Below are 14412 nucleotides of genomic sequence, written 5' to 3'. Positions count from 1 at the left end.
GGTTCGGTTACGACTTGTAACCAGAGCCCACAAACCAGGCCCGGAGTGAAAAAGCCTCATTCATGAAAAGAAGGCGCGGCAGGGAGAAGGGCCTACTGTATAATTTGACCTCTAAAATTCACCATCCCATCTGCCTCCTGTGATCTGCACGGCGTGCCGGTGCCAAATGATTGAAGCATGAGAAAATGAGATTCTTGAGGGAAAAGGGTGAGAGGAAAAGAAGGGCAGTGAAAAAATTTGAAAAAGAGAGATGGCACAGCTGCAGGTGGACAACAGATGTTGAGGGATTCTTTTCTTTATTCTTTTAGGTAGGCGATCTCGACACATAAATTCTTTTCATCCCATTCATACCCCGTCTGTGCATCACTCCCCCGCCATCACTCTCCTCCTCCACCTTTTTCTTTCCCTGTGACTTGTGGCCAACTGCCCTGGTTAGAGACAGAAGAAGATGTAAAGAGGATGCGAGTGTGTTCGACGGGTTGATGTATAAACGGAGGGAGGCATTGCTCATTACATCCCTCATGTGTGCTGCAGTTTTAGACAAACAGAGTTGGAACAGGCATCCGTGAACATGACTGACATGCCTGCTGAGAAATGTATAATATTTCCCGGGGTGCAAATGAAATTCAGCCACACCTCTAAACATATCCACACCAGCGCCTGGCCCTGCATGCACACACACACAGACACACACAGACACACACGTCTCCAGCTACTGCAACATTAACCATAACTACTACTTGCCAAATCCACACCCCGACTTTAACCTACACCTAACCATGTCTTCACCTTTACATTGAACTATTTACATTATGGGGACTTGCTTTTTGTCCCCAAAATGTGACTGGTGTAGACACATTAAGGTCCCTACAACATCAGTACATTTTTAAGCACCACACACACACACACACACAAACACAAACACACACACACACACACACACACATATTGTATACAGAGAACATAGACAGCCTCTGCCTCTTCTTTAACACCCGTGAAGATTTCGTATTCTCAAAATGAATAATTCAGGGCGACTCTGCTGGTTGGCACCGAGAGGAGAGGAGAGGAGAGAAGGTAACGAGACTTTTGATGAGGAAAGGAGTTTTTCAGCTTCTCACTTCATTGCACTCTTTTTCCTCGTCTTTTTTTCTTCTTTTGAGCTGCAAAATTCTTGAGCGTGTGACCTCCTCTGTCCTTCCTTCAGCCTCTGCTCCAACAACCAGCAGTTAATCACTTCAAGTCTCTGACAAGATGCCGCAAACTTGCCACAAAGAGCTTTTTGCCTCACTGCTCAAACTTTGCCTTTCAAGCTCCAGTTTCTTTTCATGGCACGTGTGCACTATATTATCTGTACAGGCTCTGAACATGACTGCATCTGAAAACAAACACGCATGCATTCAAATAAAAGTACATGCCCAACAGGTGTAATGCAGTGTGGATGTCTGTGTCTCAAAACAAATGCATGGAGAGTTGCAGTTTGACTTAAAAACATGCACAATAATTGATTTATTGATTGCCAATTAATTTATAGTGGTAGAAATGTACTGTGTCAGATTCTAACATTTTGACTGTTTTTTTAAATGTAAATTTAATGTTTTAATGAAAAAATAATTTAGAGAATTATGTTGTAATATTATGTGGAAGTGGAAAAAAATCATAATTGAGAAAAAAAGTTGATAAAGTTGTAATTTCTTGAGAAGAAAAGCCATGATATTACAAAAATATTTCAATGAGGAGAACCCCCATGCTCACCAGAGTTTATTTCTTCTGGATCCCAAAAAAATCTTAAACCAATCATATTGTTTCTTGTGAAACTAACCCACTTCATTTGTTGCATATGAATGATATTTAGTTCAACCACCAAACATATCCTCTTCCACAAAAGAAGCAACTTCCTGTGTGGTTCTTTCTTCAGAATAAACACAAAGTCCTGTATTTATAATAATGTGGTGCTGATGTACCAAAATAAGTATTTCGTTATTTGTGAAACATTCCACTTCAAAAGTGACACATATCATAATATTCTGACTTTATTAACATAATATTACAACTGAATTCTCTAAAAATAATATTTTCCCTCCCTTTGAGCCAGAATACAAGATAATTTTAGTTATTTAATCTGATGCTTGTGAGAAATAAACTCTGGACTGAAGATGTCCTCCCCCTGCTTTCCTCTCCTCCTTCACTTGCTCTAAGATGGCATTACTTTCAATTAAGATAATCTCCCATTTGCACTCCTCCACCCATTTCTGAGACTCGCTGCTTTAAAAGCAGTCCGTCTTTTGCTATCTAATCTAAAGCAGTCCTCTTACTTAACTTCACCTTCTTGAGCTTTCTTACTTAATCTCCTCTGTTCTACTGTCTGTGGTTGGGATCAGCCCTCCCATCTTCGCTTTCCTCATCTCCCTCATTTTCCTGCAGACGGGCTCAGTTACCCACAACCACAGTCATGAATGAAACTGCTGAGCTGGGTATGACGTTTTGTTTCAAAAACATACTTCTCCCATTCCCCCAAATATCCCCCGACCCCCCCAAACACGCTCTCATTTCCTAAAGGCAATTTTCTACAAAGAGAGGGAGGACAGAGACGGACCAGGAAAGGAAAAAAGAGCCAACGACAAAGAGAAACTAGGATCAATTTAAACAGAGAAAGAAATAAAGAAAGAAAGAGAGATGTGTGGCGGTGTGAGAGAAAGCCGGAGACCAGAGACTCCCACATGAGGGAAAAGGAAACACTGTGATATTAAGAGTAACATCTGGCGGGGGAGAGCAGCTCTGCACTGTGCTGTAACAGACGTCACCGCTGTCACCTGCTGGTTTCCACACGCTCACATAGAAAGACACATGCATCATCCAACATACAAGCTGCGCAGAGAGCGGGGAGATGTCGCAGGAGTCCAGATAATTTAACGACACCATGTTATGGACATCAGCATCAATTATTTCAATTTTGAGGAATCCACTAAAATGGTTTATGGCTCCAAATACTGTGAAGCCCATGAAACTCAGCTGGCCACGTTTAGATCAGGCTCAAATCCAAACAATATAAATTAAAAATGCTTCATTGTTGCGATTGCGAACAAAGTCCTGCGGAATTCATCCAGAAATGACCCAGAATTTGAAAATGGATGGATTGTAAACCACAAGTCTTTAACGTAGCGATTGGATGATCACAAAATACTCCTTGGGCATTGTGGGTAATGCCTTCTTTAATTTTTTGTGTATGAAAGCTTGCACCTAAGACTTTTATTCAATAGAAAAAACAGCAAGGTTCTTAGAAAGTTAAGGAGTTTGCTTTATCCATTAAAACATTTAAAGGTACTACAACCAGGAAGAATTGAATCAGAGGTTTTAATGTCTAAGTTCAGATAACATCTACATGTAAATCCTAAAATATTTTAATTGTATCCAGTGGTTTCAACACTTCAGCTCATGTTTGACAGTGACAAGCAGCATAAAAAACAACTTTTGTCCACCAGCGCAGATTAAGGACAAAATTCAACCCTCACAAAGTCAGTACAAAGTTGACCGACAGCTGTCAACGAACCCCCTCCCCCACCCTGCATCCGGAAATCATCATCAACAGTAGTAGGACTATGTCTCTCTCCCTCCCTCCACCTCTCCCTTAATCCCTCACTCAACGTAACAACTGCCTGTATCTCTGACCCGCACCCACGCTAATACATAATCTGCCATCTTCAGAACTAACATGCCACAACCATCCCCCCCATCATCATCACGCTAGGCCCCGAGCAAAGGAGGAAAATTACGGCTAGCGTGTCACGCAGAACAGAACTGACCAGTCAATGCACTCTGCAGAGTGGAAGTCCCACAGATTCACCAACAACGCAAGTTGGGGGGGGGGTAGAGTGGGAACCAGTTAGTCATATAACAGTGGGGTCTTGCTTAAGGGTTTTCCAAGTAGAAGAATTTCCAGCCTTCAGATATGCACACTTCCCTGAAATGTTCTGAGGGTGCTGTATGTAAGAACGAAAATGTGACAGTCAGTTGTTCTGGGAATTTTGTGAAACTTTTCCTGGAAGCTAGTAAATTTCGTGTGTCGGTGACATTTCTAACATGCAATAGATACACCCTGTTATAATACAAATATCTCAATGAAAAAGACGGTGGCTTCATCGAAATGCTTGTAGTTGTGCTGTCAATGGAAAACAAACAGATATCCTGCCTCCTGCCTGTTAAACTCAGCAGCACCCCTCACCTAAAGGTTCCAGACATCTTCTTGTGTTAACAAACGCGTCTGACCCTGACTACATCCTTATTAGCTCTATATGGACGCAGGCTGTGTCCAGCTGTATTTACACAAGGGTAATTATTCCACAGGAATTTTTTTCCCGATTGTCGCTGCAACTCACGGTATTTCATGAATTATCTGAGAGAAGGAGGTATCACTTACTGACAATTGAATTTTTAAGGAATACAAAATGTGCTGCTGGTGCAACACCACAATGTGCTGACCTGACAAAATATAAATATGAAATTTTAATTGTGCTGCTAAATCACATTTTGTTGGTTTAATATCTCCCAAGCATAGCCTCCTAATTTACCCCACATGAAAAGAAGTGAATTAACATGATTTATTAATACCTTCCTCTTGATGTATTAGCTCAGCCGACCATTTTGTGAAAGGAACAAAAAAATCTGCAGTGTCTTCTTGCAATGGGCAGGCGATTACAACTGAAAACCAATGTTGCCGACCAACATACAAATAAGTTGTAGGTTGTAAGAGCAGCTTTGCAGCTGTGTCCATTAACAGATGAAATTACCAAAGCAGCAAATGTCAGCATCATGCAAATGAGGTCTACTCCTGCCGACTGTGTGTCTGGCTAACAACCCAACGTACAGTCTGACTCCACTTTCACATTTCACAGAGTATTTGTTCAGTTTGTGGCAGAGTTGAAGAAACCAATGTGTCCTGTGCTCTGAATGTCAGCCTGTTTTAACAGCCAAGCAGTGGGATTTGATTAATATCTGTTCCCATGGGCCTCAAAATCAGTTAAATAATTTCTTCCCAGTCTGCATTACACCCCCATTAAAGTCCATTTCAACCTACTGGCTATGTACAGTAGTGCACAGGGTCTCACAGGAAGCCAGGAGGCTGGTCTGAACACAATGAGAGTATCTGTGGATTAGTGCAGCAGTGGAAATGGAGGATCTGAAGGATTAAACTCCCCCCTCTCTCTTCTCATTACAACCTGCAGAGAGAAAATGACACAATCACACATCGGCCATCAGCGCTGTAATTCGATTTTATCTGTTCAATGATGCTGCTAGTCAGCCTCAGCCTGAGCATGTGCTCATGGTGAAATCAGCCGGTGTCTTACCAAAATGTCTAAAATTTTACCTCTATCAGATCATGGGGGTGGAAGATAGTTAAGATAATTTTATTTTACATCTGATTTAAAGATTTAATAGTGATATGTGCATCCAAATGAATGATTCAGTTGATTACATAATAATGACGCACTGACTGAATACATTTAATTTCAGAACAAAAAACGAGGCATAGATTTGGGACACAAATCAACATTCAATAAATTCAGCGTAAACAATAAACCATAAATAAAAATCTTGGCACTTAAACTCTACCTTTAACTCCTCACATGTGAGATTGATTCCTGTGAGCAAATCTGTCCCAGAAGAACCAAACAAAGCTTATTGCTATTCCACGCAGGTCAGTGGTCCACGTTGACACCAGCAGAACTGAAGGAAGGCTGTGTTGTCCAAGTGGCTATAAAGCCTTCCCCGGCTACACTGATGCACCCTCATTATCATAATGCACTAAGACATCCGTATTTACAACACCGGGGGCTCGGGGACTGTGGGGAGATGATGCGTAGCATAGCAGAAAAGACTTCATCAAAAAGCAGGAGCAGCTGCAATGATAGAAGGTGAGGAGCTGCATTCAACATTATGCAACATTTTGAGCAAGCTAGCATCTTTTCTTTATTAAATGGACTCAAGTACAGCACAAGTCACATTCACCCATTCACAAACACTATTCTGTACACAGCACTTTTTATATCGCACACCATTAAGCTGTCAGGGGCAATTTGGGGTTCAGTATCTCACTTCTGCATTCGAACTGGAGAAGCCGGTGATCAAACCACCCCCCTTCTAGTTAGTGAATGACCTACCTCCTGAGCCAAAGCTGCCCATTACTAAGCAAGGGCCTTAAATAGGGCTGATGAGGAGAAAATATATTTGGTAAGAGACAGTGCCAAATGCAATAATCCATATTGTACAAAAATGTACAGCACTGCAAACTATACACCCCTGTGTGACTCACATTCCACACAATGTGATATGACTGATCAGGGAAGTCTTAATGTGAACTGTTTGTAAATAACTACAGTAACTGACAGACTGTAACATGAAGACTGTGCACATTTTTTAGAATTAAAAAAGCATCATAAAGGGTGCTGCTGACAGCTGTTTTACCCAAATCCTCTGTACTGTGCCAAGTTAATGCCATTTTCTGTTGTATTTAATGGGGTGATATGTGATTCTGGCAAAAGAGCAGCATGAGATTACTAAAATAATAAAAAGGACTTCACACAAAGTCTAAGGAATTCTGACAAATCTGGCACTTACAAAGATAAGCAGACAGGAAAACGAGATGTAAGTATCACTTTAGGATCATAGCAAATGCCGGCATGGAAAATAGGACAGGGGATGTGTTGCCAAAATGGCCAAATTTATCCTTTTACGGTATTAATTCATAATCCTGACAACATTTTTGAGAAACAGATAGGCAGCGACATTTAGATTTTGCTCTGCTGGCCTAGATAAGAGGAAAAGGCCCAGTATTTATCTATTGTTGAAGTAATGTGAACAAACAGAGGACAGAAAACAAATGACAGCACTGGCCAGGAAGATAAAAACGTTCTATGAGCATTCTCATGGCGTTTGGACTTTTTTAAGGTCAAGCACCATGCATCACACACCACTAAACACACTCAGGTCAACAGATCTCTCAAACCCCACAGCTCAAAGATGGCTGCACAGACAAGAGTACAAAAAATAAATTCCACTTATTCTCACATATCAATGAAAGATTGTGAAGAATCATCCCTGATATTTTTAAGTCGTTGCTTTCAATGTACTGAATGTCTCTTAGATATATTAATATATACATATATATATATATATATATAAGATAGGTATTAAAACATGATATGATTAATAAACAACACTGATTTGTGGAGCTTTCAATCTATCAATCTCTATCAATCCAAAAAGAGCTCTAACATGCATTTTCTTATCAGATCAACAGATCACACAAACAGCAGAAGACACGGATGGAACAGCGAAGGATTTAAAAGGATTTACTTGTATCTGGAGACTGCATAGTGGACACGATGACTGGTGGACCTGTGCGTCGACTTAGCTTCTGGTTAGCAACCAGGGCTCCCTGGCCTTGAATGGGTGCTCCCATAGGCATAAGGATATTGTCTGATGCAGGTCCCCCACCTTTACGCATCATTTGAGGACTAGGATGAGGACTATGCATGGGTGACAGTGGCAGTATGTTCCTGTCCCTCTTCATCAGCTCCATGGGCACTGTGTAGTTGGTAGAGTAGGCTTTAGGTACCTGTTGTGCTGGCTGTGGTAAAGCTGGCATGGACACAGGCATGTGTTGTGGCATACCGTGCATTGAGTGAATAGACCCGGGTATGGTAGGCATAGACCCAGTCATATGCTGTGGCATTATCTGTATACTCTGCACAGGCATCCCAGGCATTGACCCCCCAGAGGAGTAGGCTGACATGGGTCTCGACTGAACAGGCATCATGGCTCCACTATATGGCCCTGGCGAGCGAGGTGGTTGGCCCGGGTAGCTGCCAGACGCTTCCAGGAGGTGCTGAGATGGGGCACTGCTGGGCCTCCTACCAATTACTTCTCCCATTCTTGGGGAGATTGTATGCATGGCACCAGGGGTTTGTGGGCCCATTAGGTGTGGGTCCACATTCAAAGCCTGTGGAGGGTGCGGTGGATGATGGTGCTGCTGTTGATGGTGGTAGATGTCTGAGCGATGGCTAAAGCTATTAGAGCGGCCTCGCATAGGTGTCTGAGGTTGGGAGGGGGCTGGAGGAGCTTCAGCGGGCCGCTTGCAGTTCTGGACCACGCGAGACAGTACCCGAGCCTGGCCCAGGTTGGGGGCGACGGTGCGGACATCATTCTCCTCCATGACAGCCAGCATGCTAGTGGAGTCAAATCCCTGATGAATAAGAGAGGAGATGGTGCTCTCAGAGAGACCCTCATTTCGCAGCAGGGCGAGGAATTCAGGATCAACTGTTTTCTTGGGTTCCACAGGCAAAAACGTCTGTGGAGCAGTGGGAGGAGGAGCAGGAAGAGGAGCAGGTTGTGGAGTGGCAGGATGATGAGGAGCTAAAGCTGGGACTGTCTCAATAGGAGCAGGTGCAGCTGTGGCAACTAATGCAGTCTGCACTGGGGCAGGTGCAGTGGGAAGTGGGGCCACCATAGAAAGTGTAGGGTCAGTAACAGGCATGGTAGGTTGAGATGGCAGGGCCTGTTGTTGCAAATGCTGCTGCAGCTGTTCTTGCTGTAACTGCTGTTGCTGAAGCTGCTGCTGCTGTAACTGTTGTTGCTGAAGTTGCTGTTGCTGTAATTGCTGTTGTTGTATTTGTTGCTGTTGAAGCTGTTGCTGTTGTATTTGTTGTTGTTGCTGCTGCTGTAATTGCTGCTGCTGTATTTGTTGTTGCTGTTGCTGTTGTAATTGCTGCTGTTGCTGAATGGTGTAGGGTGAGGCTGTCTCTTGCCTCATAATCATACCTTGACTGGCAGGATCTACTACAAGGCAGGTAGCAGCCTGCTGCTGTGCATCCAATGGGCGACCATTCACATCAGTATAAACTGACTGACCAGTCAGAGGTGAAGGCTCACTAGCATACCGAGGGGACATGTGTTCCATACCATAGTGAGCAGGAGATGGGTCTCGAGAGGGTAGACGCTGTTGGCCATCTGGCATCATCTTGGCAGCAGTTACAGCACCAGGTTCTCTATAAGCTCGATTCAACTCATGAGCAGTTGGAGGAGGGGGAGGGGGCGGTAGAGGGGATGAAGGGGCTTGAGGTCCCGCTCTCCCTCCCTGACCTTGATCCCATGCAGCACGAGCCCCAGGAGTCATCCCAAAATGAGAGCTTGACCTACTGAGTGGATGAGACTGAGGCTGCGGAGGCTGGTGTTCTGGCCTGTAAAAGCCCTCAGCTGTTCGAGGAGTCATGCTTGGGTCATGGGAATAGTAATCCTGATGTGGGATGGATCCTCGGTGAGCCATGGTCGCTCGTTCGTAGTGGTTTAGATCCGGCACAGAGCCCTTCCTCATCCCTCGTGGGTCGTGTCGCTCTGCGTAAACTTGCCCGTAATGAGAGTCTGGATAGGAATACAAATCGCGTTTCAAATCCAGATCAGGAGGACGCACCCCTGGTGAAGGCTCGTACCACCCTCCTCCCTCTCCGTAGGACAGAGAGTTCCGCCGGCCCGCTACTCTTGCCTGCTGCTCATAGACACTCTCAGCCCTGTCCCACTGACCCTCATTCCCCCCTAAAGTGTCCCAACTGTGGGAGCGACCAAGACTCAACTGTTTGTTAGGGACAAGCATTGGCAAAAAAAAGTCGACAGCTGAGGAAGCTTTAACGGAGGAAACACAAAACAAGAAAAAAGAAAAAGATGTTCCACCTGTAGCAAAAGTTCTCTTTCAAATCTTCAGGTAATGTAGCATCACAAAATAGAGCCAAGAGATGTAGAAGACGAACAAGCAGAAAAGAAGATGAAGCAGGGTCTACCGCTTCACCTGATATCTGGTTGTAATATTGTAAGTCCGTGCTATCAGGTGACTCTCCCTTTGGCGGGCAGTCCTTGAATAATTAATCTCCGGTCATGCTGTCTTGTTGTGCACGAGGAAAGAGGACACCACACACAAACACATCACACCAAACACTGCAGAGGTAGAACAGCTACTCCATGGACGGCACAGTAACAGGATGCATGTTTGAGATGGCCACCAAATGTTTATAAAAAAGGAAAAAACTGGAAAAGAGGGGATAGGTTGGGTTATAGGTTGGGATGGGCAGGGGCTTGTACTAATCCAATAGGATTTATCTCTCTTTTCTCTTGGACATTTTACTCGCTCTGCCGATTGCTCTGAGGGATTACATCTAAATAAAGCCTGTTTTAATTCCACTTCCCACTGTGACGTCATGTGGACCAAATACAAGGGTATTCGGTGATAGTGATGATTATGGTAAAAGTTCAGGGTCCACCCCCCTGACCCCTAACCGTCTCCTGCAGAGTCACCTACCTGAGGATGTTGATGATGAGCTGTCCACAACAGGTCTCAGACTTTAGTTTGCCACATTCTCAGGGAAGGCAGGGGAGGCCAGGCAAGGCGTACAGCTTCATTGAATAGTAATGAAATACAGTTCTCCCTGCAAAATCCCATGTCCTGTCAGTAAACATCAAATCCACTCTGATTGGAAACTAATCCTCCAGGCCCCATGCTTGCAGCAGAGCCACCAACACAACTGCTGCCCAACTCACTCTGAAATGTCCTTGATGCCTCTGTGGTGCTCACTGTCACTGCCTCTCACTCTCCTTGATTTGAGACCTGAAGTCAGTGTGTTAACTGACACAGACAATTGCAAAAAACTGGATTGCATGGAGATTACAGAATGCCTAACCAAATCAGTCTGCAATGTGAGTCCAATTTGCCCCCCGCTGATTGTGATTTCATGCAAAGATCCACTCAATTATCAAAATTTCTGCCTCTCTTGCTAAGTATAAAAATACATTTCAACATTGTTAAATATGGCCATTTCTATTCAGACACAAATTCAAACCATATGCATCTTCCTGTTAGCAAAATACAGCACCTTCCCCCTCGTCCCCAAAGCTCCTCTGATCTCCTCCACTAAGAGAGACTGTAATCTGGATTTGCCAGTTTGCAGAGAAAAGTAAAACACTGGGGGGAGTGTGATTTGTGCGTCTGTGTGGGTGTGTATGTGTGTGTGTGTGTACGTGCATGTGTGAGAGGGGGGAGGGTTCTTTTTGTAACAGCAGTTAATCCAAAGCACCTACAACCTTTGCCTTGCAAAAACACTGTGCTTGAGCTGCAACACAACAGGAGCTCATTCCACTTCATTCAAATATGCCATAGTGGAAATACAACATCAGTAATGCTGCAGAATTATATATAAGGCCTTGGCTGTGAGCTATATGAAGACTTAGTTATATATAGTATACATTCATCATTTTGTTTAACCAAGGAAATGTTCAGTGAAGTCAGTGTCAGATTATGACGGAGTACATATAACTTCCTGCACTCACATGACATTGTTACTGAATATCGATCCCTTCTTCTGAGGATCCCTGTTTATTAATGCATGAAAACAGATGGTGAGGTTGTGTCCATCTTCATCCAAAATCTAACCTCAGATCTGTACAGGGGCAGTAATACATATTTTAGACTGTGAGAAAAGTGTCTGGTAACATCAGTATCCTGTTCCTGTGGAAAGCAGGCCGGCACTTCTGTCGTCAAAACTAATTTCTTGTTTAATCACAGTTGTGTAATTAGAGAAGAAAGAGATCAGAGAGGGAGCACAGAAGTCTGCTGTTTGCTTGAGATGTTTGGAAGATAGTGGCTCCAAAACCAATTGTGCGGACGATTGAAGACTTTTGTTGCTAAGGTCAGAGGAACATCAGTCAGCCTGATGTAAAAAGGAAATTAAAATGGGAAGGAGAAGAGGCAGGAGCGAGCCATCACAGAGATCCAAACCAGACAGTAAAGATGAATTATTCCAAGCTGGAAAAACAACACTTTTAAAGCCCAATGTTTTTCATTTTTTACATAAAGTCAAGCTTTCAAGTGTCATCACCTTGAGGCACAGAGTCCTTTGTGTTTTTATTCTTGAGCTTGTGTATTTAAGTGTGAGCTCATGTGTTGACAGGACTTGTATTTGTGTGAATAACATCTGTCAACAAATGATGTGTGTGGTGAAGTTTCACAGAGACAGTGTACTTTTGTGAACATGTGTGTACAGATACAAGTTCCCACAACTCTGAAGACAGTAGTACAATTTTCTTTTACCCTGTACTATCTTGAATATTTGTACAGAGTTATTGCACCAGTATGCAAATCTATGTACGGATGCAATATTACCTCTTTAAAGTGTTTTAGTTTCAACCAGATAAAATTGAAAAATTTTCTTCCAGAAAAACTCTTCTTCTACTACACACCATAACAGCAGTTGTGCTGTTCTGACACTGGCAAGTACTTTAAAGGGGAGGAAGTAATTTCCTGTAGTGTAACCTTAGCCAAGGTCCCACAAATAAAAATATAACATGTACCGTAGGCAAGACTTCAGTTTGGAGGGGCGGCACTAGCGTTGCCAAATACACCAATGATAGCAATATTACTGCCATCCAGTGTTAGAAACATACAGCCGTTAAAATACATTATATATGTTGTTATTTGTCAAACGCACTTTGAGTCCACATTATTGGAATTGATATTGGGAAAGAAAGAAATGTTATCAAACCATCTCTAATAGACTCTACCTTCAACACATCTAATGTTATAAAATGTGACCCAATTGTAGACGTCAGACCTCATGTGTATTATTCCTCTTTTCCTCTTAAAATAGCTGATTAGATTTAGGAGAAAATGTTTCTGGCTTCCTGCAAAGATATTCAAACACACACACACACACACACACACACACACACACACACATCCATGTCAAGGGCAGCAGTCTGTACAGTGTACGTGATCCCTTGGCTTCTTTCACCAACCTTATCCACTCGTCTCATTACTTCTTCTAGCCTGTCTCTCCAGAGACTCTGGCTCTCAGCAGAGCAGAGCAGATCACACAACCTCATAAAGTCAAACCTCAGACAGAGAGACGGGGGGCAGAGGTGTGTACACTTAGCGTTTGCAGATCTAATCCCAACAGGAAAGTACGTTGCAGAGTTCTGTTTGTCTCAAACTAAACAATGTTTGACTTTCAAATTCTAATGTTTCTCCATTTGTCATACTTGCCAGACTGTGCACACACTGCCAGATTCACTGTAACAGAGGGATTTAGGAATTAAGCTAGGGGGGATTTCAGAGCAAATATAATACCACCCCAGCAGAAGCTTAGACCTTACATTGAATAAGACTTGACTGAGGAAAGCACTTTTATAGAACTAAAAACATACAGAAACCTCGTGGAACGATGCAATTATGTGGTTCAGAGTTCTTTTACTAGCTAATAGATTTCAGTAGATGCTTTACCAGAGCCTGGTATAATGTATTTATACCACCATGCATCAACAGACGGACATGATGTGTAACAGTGTCACACAAGATGTTTAACAAACCCTCAACATCTCCCTGTCATTCAGTCGCTGCCGCTTCATTAATATTGCAGTTGTGTGTGCGCGTTCTTGTTACATGTTCCAGCCATGTTTGCATTTTAGAAACAGAGACTTCACATGCAACAAGACCTTCTGGTAATTTGCTGTCACTCACACTCACAGCACTGTCCATACACACACACCTGCTCGCACACACACACATTCGTCTTGCACATTCCTGGATCCCCACTCTTCTGAAACCCAGGTCTGCTCGTCTGCTTCATCAGACTTCTGACACGCAGCAGAGGCAGCAGAGGCAGCAGAGGCGGCCACGCTGCTTTGTTAATGTCCCTTTTCATTCACACACGAGAACCGCTGGTGCTAAAGTCTTGGCCTTGGTCTGCCGTGCATACATGAATAAAAACTCACACGCTAACTCAAAGTGAATGCTACACTGCAGCAGAAATAAAAACAACTGTCTCGTATAGTGTGACATGTCACGTACTCATGGCATGATTTGAATGTTAAACACACATTGACTTATGCATGAGCGTGGGGCAGGCGGCACTAACTGGAAATGGGATTACACTGCCAAGACCACTGCAAAGAATAATGCCGCTGGATGAATTGTAATGCAAAATTGACAGACATTATTTACATGACTGCCTTGTATGTGATTCCACTGGAATTATTTCTGTCTAAAAGCTTCTCCATAGCAACAGAATATAATGTTAAATGGAGGTCGACCCAGAGGCATCTGGTACTTATCTTAATGACAATCATGCATATACTTACTTGTATGTGCTGGTGTAACACATTATACTAATATACATATACTACACACACACACACAGGAAAAGCCCAGATTTCAGCAAAATTCCCTATATGTTTGCTGTGTTATGGAGCGCTCCCTTTACCCATAATCCATCTCCTTAGGGTGCATTCCTCCACCCCACCTCCCAGACCAATCTTTTATCCAATCTCCAGGCCAATCCAGCAAAGCCACAGGTCATTAAAATACTTAGTGTTGTAGCT

The 14412-nt window shown here is 43.2% G+C and overlaps 1 protein-coding gene across 4 annotated transcripts in view; it reads right to left on the bottom strand.

The window, feature by feature from the left end:
- Positions 1–14412, bottom strand: part of LOC109634656 (C-terminal-binding protein 2-like) — a 61098-nt gene that overhangs the window by 22325 nt on the left and 24361 nt on the right. For 2 of the 4 annotated variants that reach the window (XM_069539149.1, XM_020095334.2), the window contains exon 1: positions 7351–10063. The exons of the other annotated variants lie outside the window; for them this stretch is intronic. In XM_069539149.1, coding sequence (XP_069395250.1) covers positions 7351–9643 — 2293 coding nt within the window. In that variant the 5' untranslated portion in view covers positions 9644–10063. Of the gene's footprint in view, positions 1–7350; positions 10064–14412 lie in introns of those variants that run through there. 4 annotated transcript variants of the gene reach the window in all.

Source organism: Paralichthys olivaceus, chromosome 14 (genome assembly GCF_024713975.1).
Source record: "Paralichthys olivaceus isolate ysfri-2021 chromosome 14, ASM2471397v2, whole genome shotgun sequence".
NCBI lineage: Eukaryota > Metazoa > Chordata > Actinopteri > Pleuronectiformes > Paralichthyidae > Paralichthys > Paralichthys olivaceus.
Note: the sequence above shows the minus strand (reverse complement) of the source record. Positions and strands in the feature narration are given on the sequence as shown.